This window comes from Centruroides vittatus, unplaced genomic scaffold (assembly GCF_030686945.1).
Source record: "Centruroides vittatus isolate TY-2023 unplaced genomic scaffold, ASM3068694v2 contig_880, whole genome shotgun sequence".
NCBI classification, from domain to species: domain Eukaryota; kingdom Metazoa; phylum Arthropoda; class Arachnida; order Scorpiones; family Buthidae; genus Centruroides; species Centruroides vittatus.
Genome location: NW_027122572.1, coordinates 2,392,557 through 2,418,637, shown reverse-complemented (window position 1 = coordinate 2,418,637; position 26,081 = coordinate 2,392,557). Strand labels below are relative to the sequence as shown.

The 26,081-nt window shown below is 31.2% G+C and overlaps 2 protein-coding genes across 3 annotated transcripts in view; one reads left to right on the top strand and one right to left on the bottom strand.

The window, feature by feature from the left end:
• The first annotated feature begins 3,117 nt into the window (after positions 1–3,117).
• LOC136983362 (vascular endothelial growth factor receptor 1-like) overlaps positions 3,118–26,081 on the top strand; it is a 140,056-nt gene continuing 117,092 nt past the window's right edge. The window contains exons 1-2 of one of the 2 annotated variants that reach the window (XM_067280079.1): positions 3,118–3,295; positions 21,822–22,002. In XM_067280079.1, coding sequence (XP_067136180.1) covers positions 21,954–22,002 — 49 coding nt within the window. In that variant the 5' untranslated portion in view covers positions 3,118–3,295; positions 21,822–21,953. The remainder of the gene's footprint in view (positions 3,296–21,821; positions 22,003–26,081) is intronic. The other variant, XM_067280078.1, reaches the window with a different exon arrangement.
• On the bottom strand, positions 3,805–15,898 carry NdufV3 (NADH:ubiquinone oxidoreductase subunit V3). The gene is made up of 3 exons (XM_067280082.1): positions 15,769–15,898; positions 10,832–10,898; positions 3,805–4,047 (listed from the first exon to the last, which is right to left on the bottom strand). Exons 1-3 carry the CDS (start codon positions 15,796–15,798, stop codon positions 3,905–3,907), a joined length of 240 nt encoding a protein of 79 aa, XP_067136183.1. The 5' UTR covers positions 15,799–15,898; the 3' UTR covers positions 3,805–3,904.

Sequence of the window (26,081 nt, the reverse complement as noted above, 5' to 3'; positions counted from 1 at the left end):
TTTCACATTACAGTAGTACCTCAGAATACGAAATTAATCCGTTCTTAAACTATCATGAAAATGTCGTAAGGTGAATCATTTTTCCTCATATGATTACATGTAAAACCAAATAATCCGTTCCAACACGAAAAAAACACTCAAATTAATGCTAAGTAGTACATTGAAAAAAATAACTTTAGTAAGGAAAACACTGAAAAATGCGTTTTATAGTTGTAAATGTATAAATGACCATAATGGAATAACAATTGATAAAAAATGTACTTTATTTGCACTTTACTTTTGAGGATAGACGACGATGGAGGTGTAAACTGGTGGCGGAAAAGAGGGAGAAGCGAAATGATACTAAAACTTAACTTACATAACATAATGTATCAAGAACTAAAAATAACTTAACACTAATTTTTTTTAATCTTTTCTGTTTTATATATTTTTAAAATTTTTTATTCACCTCTTTTTGCTTTCTGTCCTTCACTGGATAGAGGTCGCTTGGTAAAATATCTATCCAAAGAGGTTTGGCTTTGCCTACTTTTTAAAATGTTTCTAAAATGACTTAGGCAAATGTCATTAAACTGAGCAGCAATGCGGCCAGTGTGAACCTTTTCGGGATGTTTCTTTTCAATAAAATCGGTCACAGTCACAATCAGAAAGAACACGTGATCATGACAGTGGCGCTGCGAACTAATGTAACGTCGTATGGTGAGCTTTTGTTCGTACCGTGGAGCAAAAATATGTTCGAATTTCATGTCGTATACTGAAAATTTCGTATGCTGAAGCGTTCGTATGTAGAGGTATTACTTTATTTAGTTTTGTTTTATATTTTTTGTGTGCATTATTTCTTGTGGGAGAGGGAGGGGGCCCGGTAAGAAAAAATGTCTTAGGCCCCAAAGTGGGTTAATCCGGCCCTGGTTGGCACAATACACGAGAATTTTTTTTTTTTTTTTTGCGCGTTGACACACGGCGTTTTGGTTATTCGGAACGTTAACCGAGTGCCAGGTGTCCTCGATTGACGGAGATTATATCAATCTCCGTTCTTTCTTTCATCCATTTTGATTGGTCGTTCTCCCTCAATCACGCTTCCTGAGTGGTTGGTCCCTCGTTACTAAACGTAACGAGACTCTTACCTGGAGCGCGAGAAAAGTCAAAATCGAAGACGAATTCGATCTTCCACCGATCCTAGGACCACTTCCTTCCGCGATTTATGGTTTCTGCCTGGCAATTTGATATAAACAATGGGTGTCCGACTACAAACGACTTTTACCTATGTTTTTTTAAACTAATAAATTTTTCTCTAAATTAACCGTTTTTTCGCGTCTTTCGTGACGGGTCAGACCTGTCCGGTACATGACATTTCCATAAAAGTTTTAAACAAATACTGGAAATGACAAAAATAAACGATTTATGTATTTTAGTTCTAAAATACAAATAATACATACATAATACAAATTGATATGATACAAACAATGATAAAAAACTTTTTAAAATTTTTTATAAACTAACTCTATTCGGCGATTTTTTCCGAAAAGTCGTTAATTACTTAATAGTCGCTGGTCGTCGACTCCATCGACGTATTTGAAAGCTCTCTTTCTATCGAAAGCAACGCCAGCGACGACAATTTTTCCTCCGACCGAGTGTTCCTGGCCAATGTATGAATTTGCATCGTGGTCGAAAAACTGCGCTCAGCAGACCCACCAGTAAATGGTACCGTAAATATTAATGATATTAAATCATATAATTATTTTAGTACGTCTTTGTTCGGATCGACATTAATTATAATATGTTTATTGACAAGTAACTCAAACATAATAGTCCAGACACGAATATAAATATTGCGATTCGCCACGTAATTTAGATAAATCAAAAAATTTCCCATAAAATTTACTTAATTAAAAGAATTAAAACACGCTCGAAAAAATTGTTAATAATTTCAATATTATGAAAAACATCTAAGAGTGATAAAAATTTTAAAGATTTTGTCTGAAAATCTGTCAATATAATTATAATTTTCTTTTAATTATACTGTAATTAAATATAACTTTGCAATAAAACGTACATAATGTACAAATGTACAAAAATGTACATAAAAATAACATTGAATACTCTTTATTTTTTAAATCTTAAACAATTCACTTAGTCAGTGGCTAAGGATAGAATCGTTGGAAGCGTTACACGTGTGTAGTTTTCACCAGCTAAGGTGAGGTTGGTGCTCTGTAAAGCGCATGCGCCAATGCCCTCTGGCCGCTTTACACCATTCAATTATCCTCGTCTTGAAAGCTGTCTCAGAAGCGCTTCCATTCCGCTACTGACATTCGAATATACAATAGCAATCTTATCGTTTTTTTCACATATAGTATAAAATTTTTTAATAAGATACATAATGCAGTTATAATAAAATATTAATTTTAATTAATTCAAAGTACGTTAAAATATGAAAATTTATATTTTAGAAAATACAAGGGAAGGTCATTGGAAGGTGGATGCGGCGCTTCCACCGCTTCCAATGACGGCACGCCACTGTAAAAGTCAATATATGAAAGTAAAGATATTACTTTTACTACATTTGTAATTATAGTACAGAAAAAACTCGTAGAATATAATTATTGTCTTTACATCGATATATCACGTATACACCGTAATAGTACTGTCGCCGTAAAAAGCTTCGCTAGCCGGACCTCCACCGTAATCCGAGCGCAAACGCAAATAGGTCATGTGATTAAAAGCTTTTACGTCGAGGGGTTTTACGGCTGGTGGAGTCGCGGCCTTATTTTCATGGAAGTTGTGTAATTTCTACTCATCTGCAATAGTTCATTCTTTAATCTTTTGTTGGATTTTTTTCTAATTGATCTACCCACAAAAAATTTACAAAAACTGGGACATGTTCACAAATAATTCTTAGTTGAATAATCTTAATCTTTTACATACCTAATGTTTTTTCAAGGACACTGTGCTTTACCTCATTTTATTATTATTGATAAGTCATTCAAAAAGTATATTTCAGCAAAGAAAGTATTTTCTTTGAAGATGTGTACATTTTTTAAAAATTGATTGCAAGAAATTAAAAAAAAAAGAATATATTTACATTTTTTAATAATTTCAGGCTTGCTAAGCTTGAAAGCCTGGCAAAAGTTCCCCCATCCATGGCTGGACTTACCTGGCTATTGGGTTTGACCCCTTGGCAACAAGGATACAAATAAAATGTCATCATTTTTTTTTTTGTTGAACCATATGTTAGCCCTCAATTGAACTATTTTTCATACATTACACATGTATATCTATCTATTATTCATAACAAATTTTGGTAAGAGCATATATACTTAGTGTTTCATATTATGCTTTGTTATATATGTATTTATTAAATAAATGTATGTATTATTTTTTAATTTGAATATAAATAAAGTGATCAGATATCCTGAATTAGGCAGGACAATCCCACTTTTTAAACTGTTTGAAAAATGTTCTGATTTTGGACTGTTTCACAATTACATACAAAAATAACCAATATTCATTGCTTGAATTGTAAATCAAAGAAGAATTGCATACAAGATATAGAATAAAAATTTTAATATTCAATTTATAGCAACAATAAATCGCCCATTGAGATATATGGATATTGGCTAATAGTATGTGGATAGGTAAAATGTTCATTGGTGGTTTGAAATATCTGTCTTCAATTACGTTATAATACTAAAAACTGATGATTGTCAGTCTGAATTGATCATAAGACAGCTGACATAACATGGAAGCATTTGCCTAACATCTTGCTTCTTACATTTCTTTAAATATAAATAAATTTTAATAAAGCAAAACTGAAATATACTTATTTATTAATAAATTCTTAAATACATTTTAAAGAATAATTTGAAATCTATACATTTAAAATGACATACTATATTGCATAATTATACTATTACTGTTTAGCAGAAGGTTGAGGAAGTCTCAATTTTTCCATCTCAAGCATTAAGTCTACAAATGTCCATTTGTTATGTTCATAATATTCTGGAACTTTATAATCATCTATATTACTTGATTCAGATGAGGTAACACTTATACCTAAATAAATTAATTTTAAAATTAAGATAGAAAATAGAAATAGTAATATATTGTAATATATATTAAATACATGTTATATATATTTACAAATATGTTATAAATATATATACAAATATATACGAGGGCTGTTCGGAAAGTTCGCGGCCTGAAATAGAACAACAAACAAAATAATGTTAAAACTTTTTTTATTTTTCAATATAGTTTCCTTTATTAGCAATGCACTTATTCCAGTGATGTTCTAGCTTTTTTATGCCATCACAATAGGTCGATTTGTCAAGGTGTGCAAAATACTCATTCACTTCAGAGATGACTTCGTCATTTGAGTGGAATCTCTTTCCAGCCAAAATTTTTTTACGTTTGGAAAAAGGTGGAAGTCACTGGGGGCCAAATCAGGTGAGTACGGTGGATGTGGAACTAATTGGAAGCGAAGTTCGTTTATCTTTTGTTCGGAGATTCTGGCGGAATATGCAGGTGCATTATCGTGGTGGAACAGAACCCTTTTTCTTCAAGTGTTGCCTCTTTCCTTTGATTTCTTTCTTCGGTTTTTCCAAAAGTTCACAGTAGTAGACAGCATTGATGGTCTTTCCTCTTTCTAGGTAGTCAATAAAGATGATGCCTTTAGCATCCCAAAAAACCAAGCTATCACTTTCCCCGCTGATGGAACTGTCTTTGCCTTCTTTGGTGGTGGCAAACTGTGGTGTTTCCACTGCTTCGACTGTTCTTTTGTTTCAGGAGTGTAGTAATGGATCTACATTTCATCAGTAGTCACAAACCAATGCAAGAAATCCTGTGGATTTTTCTGGTAGAAGTCCAAACACTCCTTTGACATCAAAGTGCGAACACAATTTTGCTCGGTGGTCAGCAATTGCGGCAACAACCTTGCTGAGACCTTCGTCATATCCAAATTTTCGGTTAAGATGTGGTGCACTCGGTTGACAGAGATGCCTGTTGTTTCAGCTATCTCACGCATTTTCAAACGGCGATCTGCTAACACAAAATCGTGAACTTTGTCGATATTTTCTGCAGTGACAGCAGTTGACGGCCGTCCGCTGTGAGGGTCATTTTCCACACTCTCTCTGCCAGATTTAAAAAGGGCTGTCCATTTTTTCACAGTGATGTACGAAGGAGCAGACTCTCCCAAAACTTCATCCATGTCAGCTTTGATTTGAGATGGGGTCAACCCTTTTTTTGTCAGGTATTTTATGACCGCACGAGTCTCCGTCTTCTCCATTTTTGACAAAGCACTTGCACACTAACTATCTGCTAAGCGGTCGTGGCAAAACTTTATGACAAATCGAGCGGAAATTGGTATTGTATCTTTAGCAAAGATGTCTGAATAATTCCCGCCAAAAATTAAATTGATCGCAGCGCCGCATATAGGCAAGGCCGCGAACTTTCTGAACAGCCCTCGTATATTTACAAATATGTTAAATATTGTACCTAATAATATTTAATAATATATATTAAAAATGAAGCATTTTTATTTGAATTTTATAAAATAGAAATACCACATTAAAACCTTCCTGTAATTAAAATATTTAAAGAAAATATATTTTTCTTTTAAAGAGTTAACTTTTGAAAAGAAACAGTTATAGAAACCTTACTATTTTATTAAGAAATGAATTATTTATACTATGTTTACACTAACTTAAACTTGTTCAGAAATAACCATATTTAAAGTTTAAATGAATTTTACTGCCATTTCCTGACTTTCTGTTAAAATCTTATTCCCTGATTTTCCAGGTCTGTAAGAACCCTGATCATAAAAAAAAATTTATCAATGCTTTTAAATTAAGTTTTAGATCAGGGGTGAGCAACCTTTTTAATCAACGGGCCAATTTTAATTTTAAAATTTTTTGGCGGGCCGCACATAAAGTAACTTATTAATAATTTACAAAACTTTATTTATAATAAACATTAGAATAAAAAAATATAAAATTTAAAAAAAGTAAAGATTTCATGTACAAATTTTAATGCAAAATAAAAACAAACAAGAAAAGAACAGAAAAACAAATTTACTTGAAATTTTTAATGAGAAATTTGGCACTGTTTTTTCGATACAAGCTGATCAATATCAGCCGGAATTGATAAGGTAGCTACACGTACACAGCTTTCTAATCGTGCATCACTCAGTCTTGATCGGTGGTCATTTTTGATTAATTTCATGGTTGAAAATAATTGTTTGCAAACATACGTACTTCCGAACAGAGACATCATTTGCTTTGCATTTTTCGTCAAAAGTGAAAATTTATCAGGGCTCACGTAAGATTTATAAAAATTTTCGATGTTTACTGAGAAAAATACATTTTTTAAATCGGTATTATTCTGCATGTCAATCACTTCCATTTGAAAGTCTTCGGGAACTGTATCCACATCGATATTAAAAGGCGAGGAAAACATTTTCGTGGAAACTGCTGTCTTCTCAGCTTTGAACATTTGGAATTGTAATTGAAATTCGTTGATTAAAATGTCTATATATTGTGCGTATTTTTGAGAAGTAGTAACGTTTTCTTTTTCTAAATGTGGAAAGTGAGACAAATTATTCTGCAAAAGATGCTGTTTCCACAATTTTAATTTGTGCTCAAAGCCCTGAATTTATCATACAAATTATGAATAAACTGTCCTTTGCCTTGAAGTTCCACATTAAGATCACTGAGATGCTGAGTCATGTCGATAAGAAACCCAAAATCACACATCCATTCTTTATTACCAAAATGAGGAAAGGCATATCCCTTCATATCCAAGAACAATTGTATTTCACTTTTTAAGTTGTATACTCTTTTTAGCATTGCACCTCTACTAAGCCAATGTACTTCGGTATTAAAAACCACGTCGCCATATTCAGTTTCTAAATCTTTCAGGAATTCTTTAAATTCACGGTGATTTAACGCGCGCAACTTTATAAAATTGATTAGTTTAATTATTGGTACTGTGACATTTGGCAAACTCAATCTTTTCACACACAAATTTTCCTGGTGAATTATGCAGTGGATAACGAATATTTCCCTTCCTGTGACCTTCTTAATGTCTTGAAATAGCCTTCCCGATACTCCTACCTCCATGCATGACATTGCTCGTGCTCTATCTGTCGATATACCAATAATCTTTTCTAATAAAATTGAAAAATTTTCCAACACAGACTTTAGTTCATCGTACAGGTCTTTGCTGGTTGTAGTCCCTTGCATTGGAATTGGTGAACACAATCCTTCGGTAATATTAAATTTGGTGTCAATACCACGTAAAAATATAGCCAGTTGTGCTGTATCACTAATATCGCAACTCTCATCAAGTGCCAAAGAACACTATTCAAATTTTGCAATGCGTTCACGAAGCGTTGTTGCTATGTTCTCGGACAAGTCTTCAATTCTCCTTGCAATGGTGAATCTTGATAAACTAATGTTTGAAATATTTATTTTATCAGGAAATGCTATTTCTGCAACAGCAGTCAGACATTCTTTTATCATCTCTCTATCCGCAAAGGGTTTCATTTTTTTTGCCAGTATTTGACTGACAACAAAACTAGCCTTTACTGCCATATTTGATAAAATAGCTTGATTTTTAAAAATAGCCTGTTGGTTTCCCAAGTTTTTCTCCATTTGATTAAACTTATCTATCCGGAGTTGTCCTGTTAAGTTTTTATATTGTTGTTCATGTTTTGTATCATAATGTTTTTTTATGTTATATTCTTTTAATGTCGACACAGTCTCTGAGCACATTAAGCATACAGCTTTATCTTTGACAAAAGTGAAAAAATAATCAAATTTCCACTTTTCTTGGAAATGCCTGTGCTCATCCGCAACCTTCTGTTTTATATTTGCTTTTCTGACATGCTATTATGGATTAAAAATTTGAGTTAAAAAATTTGTAGGAAAACTTAATTTTGAATGAAAAAAACTCTAATATTACCTTTTTGACAATAATGTTGTACTCATGCCTTTCAAGAAGCACAAGAATTGCTAAAATTGCTAGTTCACAGCTTACCAGTCTGACTGATTGTGTGACAGAAACAAACACAAACAAACACAGACGCGGCACGTTCGTATTGCATGTTTGAACAAGTCGTCGACAAGTGAGTAACTCGTCACAAAAAATTGTTTCGGTTTAGTATGTGCTACCATTTTATTATAATTAATTTTATAACAATATATTGATGGGAGAAAGTCGATAAAATAAATTCAATTTTAGAAATGCTTGGCAGGCTGCATAAACATGTTTAACGGGCCGCGTGTTGCTCATCCCTGTTTTAGATAATACAGAACAACAAGTAAGTATTTAATTAATATTATAAATCAAGTTTAGACATAAAACGTAAAAGTATATATACTGTATATAGCAGGGGTGGGCAAGCAAGAATTCAGTGGGAGCCGAAATATAGGTTTTGCAAAATGCATGGGAGCCGCAGTTCTGTACTGTCGTGGCGGATAGTATGGTAAGACTCGCAATTTTATTATATAATATAAATATAATATAAAACAAATATTGAATTTTTTTAATAAACATATTTTCACAAAATTATAAAAATAAAATTGTAAAAATAATTTCTGTTTTTTATTATTAACACTTTCAGCAAGAGCCACATTTGCCCATGTCTGGTATATAGGTTATCCAAAAAAAGAATTGAAGGATTACAAAAAGTATTAATTATTTAAGGAAATCAATCAACACATGATTTTCAGTAATCACCTGCAAAGCTTAAAATATTTTTCATGAATTACAAAAACAGAGGGCATAACTGTTACTGCAAGTAAAACATTTTCTTGTCTCATTTTTTAAGTGCTTACCATTTGCATATCTTGTCATGTATCTGGTAAAAATATTCTGGAAGGATCAGAATTGTTACAATCCGCATATCCCTCTGACATTTCACCTAGTTTTGGACCTCAACTGCTTCGATTTAAAATGCGTTTTTATACTCAGGTAAAAGAAATTATTTCTATATGCCAAGCTGCTGAACCACTTTTAATTCACACTGCAACCTCAAGTAGCTTCTCTGACATTATTGCAGCATGCCTCACTTTTTTTAACCCTACCAGGAACAAAAGCGACAGCAGAATGAAGTTTTTCAAAACTAAAATTAATCAAAACTTATTTGAAAAGCAGCATGTCACAACACCATTTTACTATATCAATTGAAAAACAATACTTTGTCAATTTGATCAGGAGAATGTGATTGACTGATTTGCAAACGAACAAGCGAGAAAACAATTTTGAAGTTTTTTAAAATCTATTATTATGTATTTGTCATGAAACTAAACATGCATACATTTTGTCAATACAGTTTATATAATATGTAGTAAACATTATTAGTAGTCAGGCTGGATGGCCGAGCAGCTGTTCTGGGGGATTCAGGATCGAATTCGGACAGGTCAAAAAATTCCCAGGAATTTCTTGAGGGCTGGTCCTCATATAACAAACTCTGAGTAAATTGTCTCTACTCTGCCAAATGGCACTACAGAGTACAAAAAGACTATGTCTTAATCATAGGCCTGGTCTGGCATCCAGTAATCACTGAAGAGAGTGGACTTATAAGGTTGAACCAATGCTCAGGCTCTGGTAGTATTATCCAATGGAGACCACTCATCCTTGCCTTCTTTGCTCTCGAGTCCAACCCTCTTACATGGACATATGTTTTGGTGCAGCTGTACTGCACATAGAGTTCTCTACCAAAAAGAGACCAGCTCTTATAAACGGTCTGTGGGATCCCCTCCCCTAGAAAAGTGGGCCCTGCCCAGTGTGTCCACTGAGCTTATAGGTCGAAGAGACCTATTACTATTCCCATCATTTCCTTTAGTTTCAATAGGTTTCCTTTACTTGCTGCAAGTGTTCAAAGTACTTGTTCGGAATGCTTAGACCAGTCAACCTGGTCAGTAACCTCTGCAGAAGTTTTTGGTTAGAGGAAGTCAAGTACATAGTGCCTTGTGTCTCCGCGAGGACACTAACAGGAGCAGCTACCATCCTTGTCTGAACATGGACTTGAAGTGGGGAAACCTCCCATGGCTGATTAGTATTTGCATTATATATTAATCACAACTCACTGGAGTTCAGCCAACTTCAGGCACAAAGACATAGGTTGACTTATCTACCATACTTTGAATCCAGTGGTCTTGCCAGAGGGGGGGTTGATCTGTCTGAATATGTCAGCCCTGTCCCTCTCCACCCGGCTGCCCCATTGTGGGCCTGGCCCAACTCTTAATGGGCTTGCTGAAATGATGCCTCATAGTGTCCATAGGGAGGAAAGAGTTAAAAAAAAAAGGGTACTCCATATTTAATAAATTACAATTTGTTTTATTATTAATTTTATATTTATTAAATTGAATATCTTATTGTTGAAATGCCTGAAATCTCAAATAAACTGTTATTGAGGTTTTAAATCAAAGTAATTAGATATATGTGTTTAAATTAAATGTTCAAAATAAATTTTGTGAGATCTCTTCCGAGGAACTAGGGAAGGACTAACCTCATCAATTCTACTTTCTCCAGGGCACCGAATATGTAGCTACGCCACTGTTTTGTAATCTGTATTTTCAAAGATTATTTAGTTGTTTTAGAAAATAAAAATACCATAATTGATCAAACATTGTTGTTAAAAATTCTTTGTCTTTAAAACCTATAATCAATTATGTAATAACTTACTATTTTGTATACTAAACTTATTTTTGTTTACAGTAGCTCAAACTTGTATTAATGAAAAATATCTGCTATTGATTCTTTTTGACTTTCCATTATAATTACAAGAACTTTAAACAGTACATCAGGTATGTATATAATAGAAATTTTTTTTTACCTGGTTTTGATGTTTCAGTTGTCTCAGTACATAATTTCTGAATTCTCTGAATTGCCACTGTATAATTCTGTAAATCACAAAAACACTATATAAGTTAGAATAAAACTGAAGATCAAAAGTATCATCAGTAATAAAATATAATTTAATTTTCTCTAAATATGATATTAAAAACTGGAGGTATTGTGAATAATATACCCATAAACTTATATTGAAAAACTATTTCAACTGATCTCAAATTTAAAAATAATTTTATACAACTGATTTCAAAATTTTATTTTTTCTAATAACTTTTTGCTGATATTAATACTTAAATCATTATTAGAGCAATAATCAGTAACTGATTAATAAAGTAAAAAAAAATATAAATAAAAACGAATGGTTCATCTTGTGGTCAACTTTGAAAGACATTCAGTATTCAGGATATATAGTTAAACTGCTATAAAAATATAATGCTAACTACAGTTTATTTCAAAAAGTTTGGAATAGATAACCACAAAAAAAATAGCATCACAAAGAGCTAGTGCATTGTTGTTAACCTATAAATTCTAATGCTATTGTTTTCTTAACTCAGGAGTTCTAAATTTTTATAAACAACAAATAAATGGAATATTTAAAATAAAACAAAAAACAACTTTTAGGCATGATACAGTAGAGTCCCGAAAACTCGGTCTAATGTGTACCGAAGAGTGGCCGAGTTTGTGAAAATACCGGATTATCGGGAATGGGGTTAAAAAAGAATAAGTACGAGTGTTTCCTCAGAAAATACTGTACTGTACTGTACTTGTATGTATTGTTTGCTTGAGAATACCACAGAGAATAAACTGCCCAAATACCCTTAAACAAAGGAAAAGTATGTACTTTATGAAGGCATAGAGCCTTTACTACATGAAAATGAAAATTAATGAATACACAGTGTACAGTAATTTATCTGATAAGACAGACCTCAGAAAAATACTTTGAGGCATAAAAATGAAAATTAACCAGTCAACTTTGCAAAAACTGGCTACTTTTTTTTAAAAAATGCATAATGTCCTGTTGTCTTCCGCAATGCACTCTATGTTTTGCTGCTTCATCATGAAGACGACGAAGGAACAGTAAGTCCATTACCAACACACCTTGTTGTTCAAAATACTGAAAGGTGGTTTCGACAGCCTTTAGATCCTCACTATGTGATATTTTAGGAGCTTGTATGGTGGAGTCCTCAACGTCAACGTCTTCATCATTTTCCAGCATTTTTTCATTAACTGTGACAGCAGCAATAATTTCTACATCTGACATGTGGTGGAGGAGTAGGAGTATGGCCGAGTTATTCGGACTGCCGGGTTATCGAGTGCCAAGTTTTCGGGACTCTACTGTACTAAAAATTACAATTTCAAAAGTTTATGATATTTTTTTTTTACAATTTTATGAAACCACCTTTACACTGACTAAGTCTGGATTCTAACTGGCATACTTGAAATCGGGTTCTGACATATATTTATGAAAATATTTTTCCAAACACATGAATGTAGATCAGCAAATGTTGATAGCTGCTTTTTCTTTTAAATTTCATCCTTCATTACTCTCTGAAGATTTTCAACTGGATTTAAGTCTGGTGAGTTAACTGACCAGTCATAACAGAAATTTAATGATATGTTAAGTATTTCCTTATTTTGAGAAATTGAAGTATAAGAGCACTATCTTTCTGGAGTATAAACTTGTCATTGCTATACAGCTTCTCAACACTCTGGATAAGAAAAGCTTCCATAATTTCAATGTAATCATCACTGTTCATGTTGATTTTAGGAAACACAGTTTATCAGTTCTAACATTGCATCAACAGGCAATCAAAATGGTCAGCAAAAGTAATGATTCAGAGATGCTTCAGCAATGTTGTTGAGAGTTTCATTGCTCTTCCTACAAACTGTCTTTCGTGCACAGGCTCAGACAGAATGCTGACTCATGACTGAAGATGAAGTTGAGGATGACCAATTTTGGTGTACCTTAGTCTATTCAAATCTGTTTTGTTTCTCTGTCTGTTAATTTGAACTGGCTCCTTTGTAGCACATGATTTGTATCTCATATCATTGATATGTCTCACAACTGCAGCAATTGAGACATTCTTTTCTATTGTAGTAACAACTTCTTTCATTAACTGTTGAATTGTTGCATGTCAATTTTTCATAACTGTTTTTTCAAGGTGGTTTATATCCCTTCTATTTAGATGTACTAGTTATCCACTGGCATTTTTGAACAACATTGCCAGTTTTCTCCACTGTTTAAGTATTTTATTGATGATGTTCTAGTTTCTGTTAACTTTTTTAGCTATTTTGAGTTGTGTCAAGCCTTGAAGGTGCAAAATAAAAATCTCATGTCTCACTTTTGTATTGATTTGTGATGTTTTATCTATAATTTTGACAGTTTCATTAACACAATTAGACAATAAAAATAAATTTCAAGCATGTTGTATACAAATATAGCTATATATTTACACCCTAGGCTAATAAATTATCCGGAATAGAGCTTTTCAGGTTAATCATTTCTCTTTTTCTTGGAAAGTATCCAAGTATTTGAAACATGATTTTTTTGTCAGCTAAGAAAAGATAATTATCTGAAATGAAAAGAATTTTAATTCACAATTCATTATTTTTTTTCATTGTGCATATAGATTCAGAAACTATTTTTTGTTAAAAAATAACAGGATATCAATAATGAATTTCTGCATCATTTCTTCATTCTTATGTTTCTTTGTTTGCATAAGTTTGCATTAGTAGGTATATTAATTACTTATAACACGAGATTCTTGTTCTGCTGTCATCTATCCCAAACTTTTGAAATGAACTGTATACATAGTATATTTTATGTTTGCAAGGCAAATTCTGACACTATTGTCACTATGCCTGAATTGTAGGCAATTTTTATATGAGCAAAGAATTGGTTTAAGAATAAAGATTTGCATAAAGAACAAACCAACAAGAATTCATTTATATACATACATATAATAGATGAATAGAAATTTAAGATAAAATTAAAATACCCTGTTTTAGTGTTTTCCTTTCAGGGGCATTGATGTTGTACCTGCCTGCAATCTGTAAATCAACACTCTTTTGCCTCATCTAAGCAACTTAAGCCTTTGTGTTTCTTTATGTAGCAAGCATATAGCAAAAGTGACATCACAAGCAGCTAATGTTACATGTTGCAACATAATAGTAGAATCACTTTCCATTCAAGCTAAACATGGATGCCATAATCTATCTTTAATTATAACTAAAAGTAGTGTTTTAGTTAAAGAACTACAATTTAACAAAAAACAGGAGGTATAAAGAACTGAACATTGCTCTTAACAAAAATGTGATCAAAGTAAGAAACAAAAGACAGATAATTATGTTGAAGATATAGAATTTTCCTATTCTTTAGATGACAGAGATATTTTTAAAAGTTTAATCTTTCCATAATGTTTTTATCAACAATCACTTTGACTTTTTTTATTTTTACAGCATAATATCTCAATATAAGCATCCATTTTGGTTTGCATGTATAACAGACAAAAAAGCTGCTTTATCTTTGCTTCAGCAACCCTTACAGCAAATGTTTAGAAATGATTCACTACATGATGCACTTTGCTACATAGTACTCAAGCAGCACTGCATAAAGAAAGGCAGCCTTTCCAACTTGACTTGATTATTGTATCTCTTAAAATGTCATATACAGTCAAACCTGTTTTATGCGGTGGATAGGGACTGCATAAAAAAACCGCATAAAAAAAATTGCACGAAACTTCACGAGTGGCTATAAAAAATAGTTTTCGCAACACAATTAAAAAAATATTTTTTTTTAATGCAGTCAATAGAGACCGCATAAAAAAAGTCTTACATAGAAAATAACTCAAAACTGTACGAAATAGAATTTATTGACAACAGATGTCAGCACTTGACTGCATTGTCTCGTCTATCGTCTGTTTTACATATTTTTGTCCAGGTGGTGTTTTTTTGACTTAAAAAATAAATTATTTCATTTTTCGCATATTCATGCAATAATATTACTATAATAAGTTCATTTATGCTATAATAAGTCAATGTGAGACATGACAAATCGCACGAGACTAGTCGCCAACTATACCGCACAAATAAAAAATCGCACAAAAAAAGACCGCATAAAAACAGGTTTGACTGTATATTTTAACAAAAATTTGCCAACGTTTGAACTAACATGCACAATGATAAACTGTGCTCAAAGCATAAGTGCAATCTGTTGTGTGTTGAACTCATCGCTCGCATTATGCTTTGTTTTCAATGCTTTTTTTTTCTTTATTTTTGTTGTTTGGTTATATTACTGTATTGTGTGTTATTTGTCAATTTTTAACAATTTCTTCTTTCAATTTTTCTTTGTCAACAGCTTTTGGCATCCTGTACCTTTTGTATCCTTTAGTTCAAAACTTCCCAAGTGGAACTTTTTAAAACACATGTAACATATTTGAAGATAGGAGCATCTTTCCCGTACACATTAAATTGTTTTTACGGTGTTATATCCTTTTCAAAAGTCTTTCCTAAAACATAGTTTGCTTGATATGCTTTTTACTAAAAACATTACAACTTCATTTTATTGGAACAAAATGTGAAGTAAAGAGTAAGATTCTAAACAAGGGATGAAATCTCACATTATCTATATATGTGAAATTTCACAACTGTTCTAAGTAAAGCATACATCCATGTTAAGATGCTGGAGGGTGGGTCTATCGTTTGGGGTGTTAAACCCCCTCCCCCTCTCTTAGAATCTTACCAAATAAAAGATGATTGGAGAAGACCAAACGACATTCTTTGAAAATAATAAGTTTTCAGTAATTAACTCTTTTAATAACTAGTGTCCTAGTACCAGGAGTAACGTCTTAATTGCTTCCACATGAAAATAATTTTATGCACGAGCAGATTAATAATAATAAAACGCAAAAATCAACACACCTTAAGTTTCATCGAACAGCGAAACGCCATCTTTCTTTCCTGAGAGGTCACTGTGAGCTAGTGACATCTAGCGACGAAAATTGTTACTATTAAAAATGATGTTAATTACCAATAATTAGAGTAAACAAAAGTACTGTATTTTGTAGTCTTAAGATGAATTTAAGACTACAAAAGTATAAATCATAAAATTTTGAAAACTATGATAAAATAAGTTAAATTTAAACCGTCTTGTCCTTTCTACTAGGGAAATTTTAATTTTCTTCGTCCATTCATTACGGAGAAGCTAATTCAGCGCAAGGTCCTAGAATATATTCTAGGACCTTGAATTCAGCGTACTTACTTTCGTTTGAATATAGACTAAAGGTTTACTATACATAAGGACCTTTTTTAGCAAGCCTACTATGAGTTCAGCTAGGCTTGTAATGGGGCGGCCCGGTTTTTTTTGTTTTTTTAACTCTTCGCCCTGTGGGCACTAAGAAGGCTTCTTTTAGCAAGCCCATTACGAGTTCGGCCAGGCCCATAATGGGACTACCGGGTGGTGAGAGATGGGGCCCTACACAGGACCGGATTTACATAAGAACATTTGGGGCCTGTGCCCAGGGTCCCCACAAAACTATGTTTAAACATAATTTTTTCCTATTACTGCGACAGGCTAGTGTGGCCTAATCATGAGGGCCACAGGCAAAGAAAACCAAACCCGGGAAAAAACCTATAAAACATCGGAAAATTTCGGGAAAAAATTTTACATAGGTAATTTTCAATTAAATTAAAATAATTCGTTTTACACAATAAAATATACATGTATGTTTACAATAACCTTATTTTTAAATGAAATTTACAACTTCCTAGTTGAAATCTAGTTGAAAGTACAGTACTTTGTATAAATTTTCTAAATCATCAAATTTGCCTACTCTTAAAGGGGGGCCCCACCGAATTTGTGCCCAGGGCCCCTGGATTGGTAAATAGGGTTACCAACCGTGTCATTTTCGCCTGGACACTCCAGTTTTGGTGACATTTATCCAGTCTCCAGTTTTACTAGTAATTTCGCCAAGAATATCAATGTTTTACTTATTATTCTTTAATACAGTCAAACCTGTTTTTATGCGGGGGATAGGGACCGCATTAAAAAAAACGCATTAAAAAAAATCTCACGAAACTTCACGAATGGCTGTAAATAATAGTTTTCGCAACACAATTAAAAAAAATAATTTTTTTATGCGGTCAACAGGGACCGCATAAAAAAAGTCTCACATAGAAAATAACTCAAAACCGTACGAAATAGAATTTATTGACAACAGATGTCAGCACTTGACTGCATCGTCTGGTCTATCGTCTGTTTTACATATTTTTGTCCAGGTGGTGTTTTGTTGACTTAAAAAGTAAATTATTTCATTTTTCGCATATTCGTGCAATAATATTACTATAATAAGTGCATTTATGCTATAATAAGTTTATTTAGCTATAATAAGTCAACGTGAGACATGACGAATCGCACGAGACTAGTCGCCAACTATACCGCACAAATTAAAAATTCGCATTAAAAAAATCGCACAAATAAAAATCGCACATAAAAAGAGCGCATAAAAACAGGTTTGACTGTAATTAAAATTTAAAATCGGTTTGTTAATTATTCTGTAACATTCACATTATTCCTCATATTTCCAGATCGAAAACTTTTGTTGAAAATTTGCGTCATCTACATGTCATTATTAAACACTCATGTCATCGAGATTACTGAAAGGGTCGCCATATTTCCCTACCATAGGCAGCGTTACCAGATTTGGCTACTTTGTGCAAAATTTGGCTATCCTTTTATCAGTTTCGCATTAGAATATCATTTGGCGCATTGGCTACTTCTTGGGCCACAGAAATTTGACTTGGCTGCGTTTTTGGCTACATATTATTTATAAATATATTATTTGAATAAAAATGCACTTTAAAATGGTGTTTCGTCGTTTTTTATTAATTAGAGACCCAAATAAAACAAATATTTGTGTTTTTCAAATAAATTTTTGTTTGTCTCCTTTAATAAATGAATTCATTTATTTCTAAGTAAAAAATGAAAATATCTGTAGAAGTAATTTTTTAAAATATCCTTTTTTGTGATAAAGTTTTAATACTTATTACTATAATGAAGATATTCTATATGACAAAATAATTTTAATTCAAAATAACAATTTAAAAAAACTTTGAAATGAGGAGTTATCAACAGAAAAAATATGAGTGTCTAGTTTTAAAACCCTTGACTGAAATCAAACAAATTGTTGGCAAAGTTCTAAGCGTACCTGTAAGCAATGCATTTGTGGAAAGAATTTTTTCTATAATGGAATCTGCTTGGAGAAATGATAGAAATAGAATGAGAGTGGAGCTCGTTAAAGCAGAGTTAGGCATTCGAATTAATTTCGACGTGAGTTGCGAAGCTTTTCATTCTTATTTATTTCAACATGACCAAAAAAAATTATTGCAAGTAGCAAAATCAGAAAAAAATATAATTTTAAGAAATAAGAAGCATTACAATTATACTTACTATATAAAATAATGTTGGATTGTTAACTGTGTAATACTATATATAAATATATATATACTGTACTCGTATATGATAATATAATTGTTGAATAAATAAAATATTGTGACTGTTTATTTTGGGGGGGGCAATCCTCCAGGCGAGTAGTTGGCAAATGTTGGCAACTCTATTGGTAAATCCGGCCCTGGCCCTACATATCGGGACGGACCACTTTCGAAAAATTCCTGGGGTTTTTCGACTCGTCCCAGTTTGACTGGAAGATTCCTGATTTTGACATTTTGTTTTGGCTTCAAAGCCATTTTCCTAACTTTCAGTTACTTTGCTTTCATTATTTACATTTATTTTATTTCTATTAATTTAAGTTGACGTTTCTATTCTTTATAGTTTTAATCGTAAATTTGAACATGTTTTATGTTTGAATTCTCGAGGGCAATGGGATAAATTATTTATGTGGCACGCTTTTTTAATCTAAATTGCGTTGTTGATCATTAAATTTATACTTTTCGTCACTAATAGCATATTATTATTGCATGTATATTCTTTTATAAAATTAGATTAGGAATTATGGTAAAAAATTTTGAACACATCTTTTGTTGTATTGTTTCGATTTCAAGATCCAAAACATAGGCTGCTACTTAATACTTACAGTTAGTAGTAAACTATTAAGTATGAAATAAGTAAAATTTGAAAATATGTTACTATATATTTTTAACTTATCTCGACGAGTTCTATCACCCATTTCCAGGAAAATCGCATTTTTGCAACACCCTATGTATGATTTTTCATTTATAGCCCTATCTAAAAGGTCATATTAATAATGATCAAACAGATCTTGCTTTAGAAGCCTGTTAATTAACTACAATTTTCTTCTTTACTTTCCATTGTTATTCCATTGTTTATTTCTTTAGTCTGTGTCTTGAAAACTGGAAAATGCAGAAATTTAATGAAGACTCAGCAAAAATGTAAAAATATAAAAGTACCGCATCATTGCTACTTTCCACTGTACAAGATTAGAATGCTAATAATGTATATATCAGAAATTTATAACTGATGAAACACTTTTTTTTTTTAATTTGACTGTTTAACCTACACTTTTACTTATCTAATGATTTATTTAATTTTATAAAAAAATCTATTAATATATATTACTTTTATTGTAAAAATTTTTGTTATCTTGGCTTACTTATCAAACAAAATGTCTAAAAGTGGAGAAAATAATGATAAAAATGGTAATTAATAACAATATCTTAATATGCAAGCCTACTGAACAAATTATTGGTCTTAGAATAGACTAATCTTTGACTAGAGGCTGACTTTTTCAAAACACATAGCCAATCCTTTTACAATCTTATCTATGTGCAGTCAGATGTTACGGCGACATTGCCCTTGCCAAAAAGGCTTTAAGACAGTTCTACGTTCATTGTTCTTTGCAAATTTCTAGTTAATAGCTGATTATGGTTTAATCGTTTGGGGTTCAACTCAGTGTTGCGTTATCCTATGGGCAAACAGGCAATTGCCTGAGGCCCCACCAACAAGGGTCCCAAACCAATCTTTTATAAGAACATATTTCCCAGTTCGTATAAACACTATAATAGTGTGTTTGTCATTACAGGATGATCTCAATTTATTTTTCAATCACTGACCATTGAGATCTTAGTGAACATTACTGCTTTTGGAAAGATGTTTTATTTAATAATTTTATTGAGATCATCCTGTAATCTTAATTATACTATTATAGTGTTTTCACGAATTGATATAAAAAAACCATCTCTCGTTGTTCCACAATAATAACTGTTATTGTTAACTATTACTTAATAAAATATTTCCTCCAACAAATTCCCTCGAAAAATAAAAAAATGTCTGAAGTCAACATTGTTGCCTACACGAGGCCCTAATTCAAATTTGCCTAGGCTCCATGAAGCTATAGCACACTACTGGTTCAGCTACCACCATTAACACAGAAAAAGTTAATAATGACTTGCAAAAATGTATCTTATTAAACAAGTCCGGTAATTTACCTTTTCCAATTCTTCTGAACAAGCATGTTACAGACTTCGCTTGCCTCACTTATAAAAAAGATTATGCCACTTCAAACAGCTCTTTGTTTACAAAAGCTTTAACTGCTGATCGACCCAGAATTTTTAATTTTCGTACTATTTTACTAGAAATAATAATTGTTTGTTTATTCCTTTTTCCAGACTATCAATTTATAGACGCAGTTTATTTTGTAAGTATAAAAAATCTATTACCGAAGTAGAAAATTTAGTATACCACCATAAATATAAAACATATTGTAAAAAATATTGTTTAATTATTTGGACTAACTATTTTGTTTTGTTTTATTTTGCTTATTTACGACTTGTTATTTAGGTTTTATTTATTTACATTTGTTTTATATTCGTATTTTTGGGTCTGTTAAATGCGGAATAGCCACCATTTGCCTTAGGTTTAGCTTGAATCATTTGTAAAAAATAAATAAAATAATTTTAATTTTTGCCATTTATACAGAAGTTTAAATGCTTAATAATCAAGCGGTATATTAAAAAGTAAAGTTTATAAAAACTTAATTTATTGACGAATGTATTGTAAATTATCACAAAAATAATACAAAATTATATTAGACATAAATTTTATGTTTTATTATGAATACGTTTAATCTATGTTTTATGTGATGCTATAAATTATAATTATTATAATATATATAAATAAACAAATAATTTAATATACATATACATATTTATTTATTTATATTTTATTATAATATAAATACAAATTTATAATATATTATATATAAAATATATATTAAATTATGTTATATAATAATATAATTATGATGTAATCTTAGTTTTGAATAAAATTTTAAAAATCATTTATTAAAATCACGATTTACAATTTCGCATCTATGTGAAATCCTTAAAAATTAATCGTAATTTTAATAAATGATTTTTAAAATTTTATTCAAAACTAAGATTACATCATATTTTACAACATCAATGAGTTAAACTTGTAAAATAGAACCACAAATCGTGGAAAATCATTCCTTTTTCGGAAAACTGTTTTTATCCGGAATATCCGTTTCCTTTTTTTTTCTTTTTAACATATATCCTGATGATAAACTAAAAATAATTATTTCAAAATAAATTTTTAAATTTTCATTTTTATAAAAACAATTATGTTTTGTTCTACGAATTATATAGCATACGGTATGTATTTTTTGAAATATAATATCTTACTTTATCATACTGTACGATAATGAGTATTTTGATCACAGTTTTCCTTGTCACGACAAAGTAAATGGTATTTTTAAAAGAAAAGATTAAATTTATTTTATTTACTTACAGATAACATTATTAGAATCTAAAATAAAGCATTTTAAAATGCTAATTAGACGACTTATAAATTAATATAATTGTAAATAAATAAGATAAACGAAGGATCTAAATAATTTTTATAATTTTTGCATTCACGCGAATGAAATTAAAATTGGTAAATAATTTAAATTCTACATAAAGTATTTTTCTCTTAGCAGGAAGACTGGTTTATAGTTCCTAGAAAGGTATTTGAGTGGAAAGGTGACTTAGGATGTGATAGGTCGAAGCGTTTTGCAAACAAACATTCTTCCTTTCTGTCAGATAACAGAATTATCTTGTCACTTGTAAAAATGAAACGTTGCTTACTGTTTACTTTTTTCTCGTTTATACATATTTTCGGTAAGTATTTTCTTAAATTTTTACGTTATTTAATTAAATAAGCCAATTATTTAGAAATTTAAGTGATATCTACTTCTTCGTAATGTTTATAATTACTTATTCGATTCATTAATGACGTTTATATAATTTAATTTATTTATGACTATTGTTTCTGATTCATTTTCCTCTTAAGTTATTTCAAGTTAGAACGTTTCTATTCTTATTATATAAGACGATAAAATTGGTTAAGCTTATTTTTTTATTTTTTAATGATTACGAGAAATTTTAGTTCTTGTTTCCAAGGTTTTCTAATCAACTGTAGAATCTACAATAAATTGTTACTTACGTAAATATCCTATTTAGAAATATGAATAGATTAAAGTTTTTACCTCTATATTTTTCCTATTTTTTATACATATTGCTTATTTGTACAAAACAAATTAAAAAATAAAAGTGAATTAATTATGGAATATTTATAAAGTAGCTTCTATTTCTCAGTAAGTTTTTTATCCATAATATTTTATAGATTTTTGTAACAAGAATGAATAGATTGTATGTATTCGTATCTAATTTTCGATCAAGTTTTTTAATACTAATGATTATTCAAGATAATTTAAAGGTAATATTCTTAAGAAAAGTTATTTTATAAATAGATGTAAGTATATTTTTTCAATATCCGGTAATTAAATTTGCAAAAACTCTTTCCTATTGCAATATCAAGGTCGAACACCTGTCAGATTTGATAGTCTGCTGAGAAAACTCGAATTTTTAAATTATGTTATGAGGAAGCAAGAGTTTGTAAAATATATTTGATTGTCTAAATATAAATTTAGACAATCAAATATATTTTACAAACTCTTATTATTATTTATATTTAGACAATCAAATATATTTTGTAAATGCCAAAGCTTGTAAATTGTTCTATAAATCTAATTGTTATTCGCAGATTTAAGAATGAAATTTCTAGAGATATAGCTAAATTATGTCTTATATTTGCCCATTAAAATAATTTAATTCTTAATTTAAAAAATGTTGATACAGCCTTTAGAAAGACTAGTAAAATTAACACAGAATTGAAATGTATCGCATTATTTGTTACCATTGCATCCTTGTTTGTGATAATCTGTGATTATTACAAACAAGGATGCAATCTGATACACTGTAAAATTATGTCAAGGACTGGAATTTTTGAAAATTCTAAATTCCTTTCGGTTGACCTCTAATGCTCTCTGAATGAAAAAGTTCCGAGCTACTATCGTCCTCTTAAAAAAAATCAGTTGTTTTAATTATAGTGGAATCCCGATTAGGGTAAAATGGGGAAATTTTTTATTCATTAGGGTAACTTCGATCAGTCTATATCTATTGATAAAAAGTTGGCAGTTTGTGCATCGCCTAATCTGTACTGATCTGTGGTGGGAGATACCTTTAACAATTGCAAAAAATTAAAACATAATGAAAGAATCATAAGACTGGTGGAACAAATTTTCTATGTTTAGTAAACTTTTACTATAAGAAAAGTATATTATATATTGTGAGATAAGGTACAAGCGTTTTTATAAATAGTAATAATTGTCACATTGTACGAAATCATAAATTAACAAAACAACATAACAACAACCGAAACAGTGCGAACTACTTTCCAACATAGCATTTTGGGGCAAATCCGATTACCACTGATCGGAACTGCAGAGGAAGATGTTGAGCCGAAGAACTTTGTGATGGCGACTAATATGATGATATTAAACACGACGCTCAGTACATTTGTATCCGATGAAGTGAGATGCATGACAATAATACGGGTTAGGCCCATGCATTGGCGTACCCAGAGGGGGACCGAGAGGATCCTGGCACCTTCCAAAGGAAAAAGAAAAATAACATTAGAAAATTTTCCAAAAATCTTCTCCTAATTAAAATTTATTTTACTTTCCCGGCTATTACATAACAAGGAAAAGTATTGGAATCGTGTCAAGTTTGACCCTCAGAGGTTTTTGCAAATCTCCACGTTTTCATACCTCCTGAATCCAAAAAAGTCAAAAAAAAACGTCAAAAAAAGAAATTCCGTGGATATGTATGTATGTGTGTGTTAGCGTCTATTTCGTTTAATATCTCAGGATGGGGTAAAGATTAAGAAACGAAATTTTGGCATGTTGGATTGTATATGAAGGGCATTGATACTATTAAATTTTGATGGTGAAAGGTTGAGAGAGTGGAGAGATAGAGAGGGGTCATGTATCTCGAGAGGGATAGGACTATGAAGATTTTAGTCGTTTTAACATTTACACTTTTTTTTTAATTATAAAACTTACTCCTACACTCAAAATTAAGTTTGTTCCATTTTATACTAATTAAAAATATTTTAAAAATTTTATAACAATAGAGAGGTTGAGGCTGAAGTTTTAAACGCGAAAACGTGTAGGTTGGACGTTCAGGCTGAACATCCGACGTACACGTTTTCGCGTTTAAAACTTTGGCCTCAACCTCTCTAAAATCTGATAAAATTGTATATGGCGCCATCTGTTATTATTTTTGCTTAATAATGTAAAAGTTTTTTTTAAAATAAAAACTCATAACAGCCGGGAAAGTTACGCAACTCTCGTTGCTAGATTTTTTGTATTTATATTGTGTATTGTCTTCTATTTTTATATTACTTATGAATTAGTGGCCACATAAGATGAGAATTTTATTAAATTCAGCATTAAAAATGTTTTTATCCCTTCAACTCGGCTCCTCCAAGATTAAATTTTGAGTGCGCCACTGGACCCACGCAGAATACGCAGGCTTCGAGTCAACTGAGAATAAGATCTGCGACTTCTGCAGTGATAAAATTTGTATTGACTTAATTCGCTCTGTAAGGCACTAAAGACAGGCTTTTTAATCAAACCATCGTGGGTTCTGCTACGTCCTTGCGATAGCTGGGTAGTGAAGGACGTGACCTGGTACATCCAGAACAGACTGACCATGAACAATACCTGGGAATGGATCCCGGATCTTCTAGAGCGGTCGGCTGACGTCTTAACTGACTCAGCTATTTAGCTATCAAACTCGTATTCTAATAAGTCACCAGAATAAGTTCTTTTATCAATTTCTAGTGGTATTTTACTTTTCCGGATGTTTTGTATACATAACAAAATAAAGTATCGGAATCGTGTCAAATTTGACCCTTCGAGTGTTTTTGCAAATCTCCATGTTTTGAGACCCTTGAACCTCCAAAACGTAGAAAAAAAAAGACAAAAAAATTCCATGGATGTATGTGTCTGTATGTTTGTATGTGGAGTCTATTTCGTTTAATATCTCAGGATGGGCTGAAGATTAAGAAACGAAATTTGGCATGGTAGCTTGAGTATAAGGCATCGAAACTATTAAATTTTGATTATGAAAGGTCGCGATGGATAGACAGAGAGTGATCACATGTCGTATCTCGAGCGGTGTTGGACTTAATGAAGTTTTACTCGTTAGCTTTTACAGTTGGTTTTTTTTGGGGGGGGGGTATAAAACTCATCATTACCTTCAAAATTAAGTCTGTTGCTATTTTATAAAAATTAGAAATATAGAAATTTTTATAACAAAATCTTATAACAGATGGCACCACACATAACTTTCATATTATATTAATCATAATAAATAAATAAATAAAATTATTTTTTAAAGAAAATCTCATAACAGTAGAGGAAGTTATGCAACCCATTGCTAGATTTTTTCAGCATCGCTCATCGTCGCCAGGTTCATAAAACAAACTAAATTCTACACTATTTTTATTTTACTTTCTCTTAACATTGTTGATAAAGTATCCTTTTACAATCAGTTTAAGATAATGCAAAATCTTAAACGGATCTAGATTAATTGCAACTCTACTTTATCATAGACAGCTAGTAAGCTATAAACGAATAGCATGTAAACATGAGCTATTTAAATCATCAAAATTAAAAGATATCTAACAGAAAAAGCAGTTAACAACCTATGAAATTTACTATAATTTACTATAACTCGCCTATTTGATGTGATTTTCTTAAGAAAATCACATCAAATTTCTAAGCCATGTTTTCATAGATTTATAGTACTTATACAGTAAATTACATAATTATCTTTTTTTATAATTAGTA

Excerpts from the sequence above, each read along its gene's own strand:
- NdufV3 (XM_067280082.1), bottom strand. The coding sequence starts at position 15,798 with ATGGCGTTTCGCTGTTCGATGAAACTTAAG. Across the intron at positions 10,899-15,768 it reads GCTGTTCGATGAAACTTAAG|AATTATACAGTGGCAATTCA; the intron begins GTGTGTTGATTT and ends TGTGATTTACAG. Across the intron at positions 4,048-10,831 it reads AACTGAAACATCAAAACCAG|GTATAAGTGTTACCTCATCT; the intron begins GTAAAAAAAAAT and ends TAATTTATTTAG.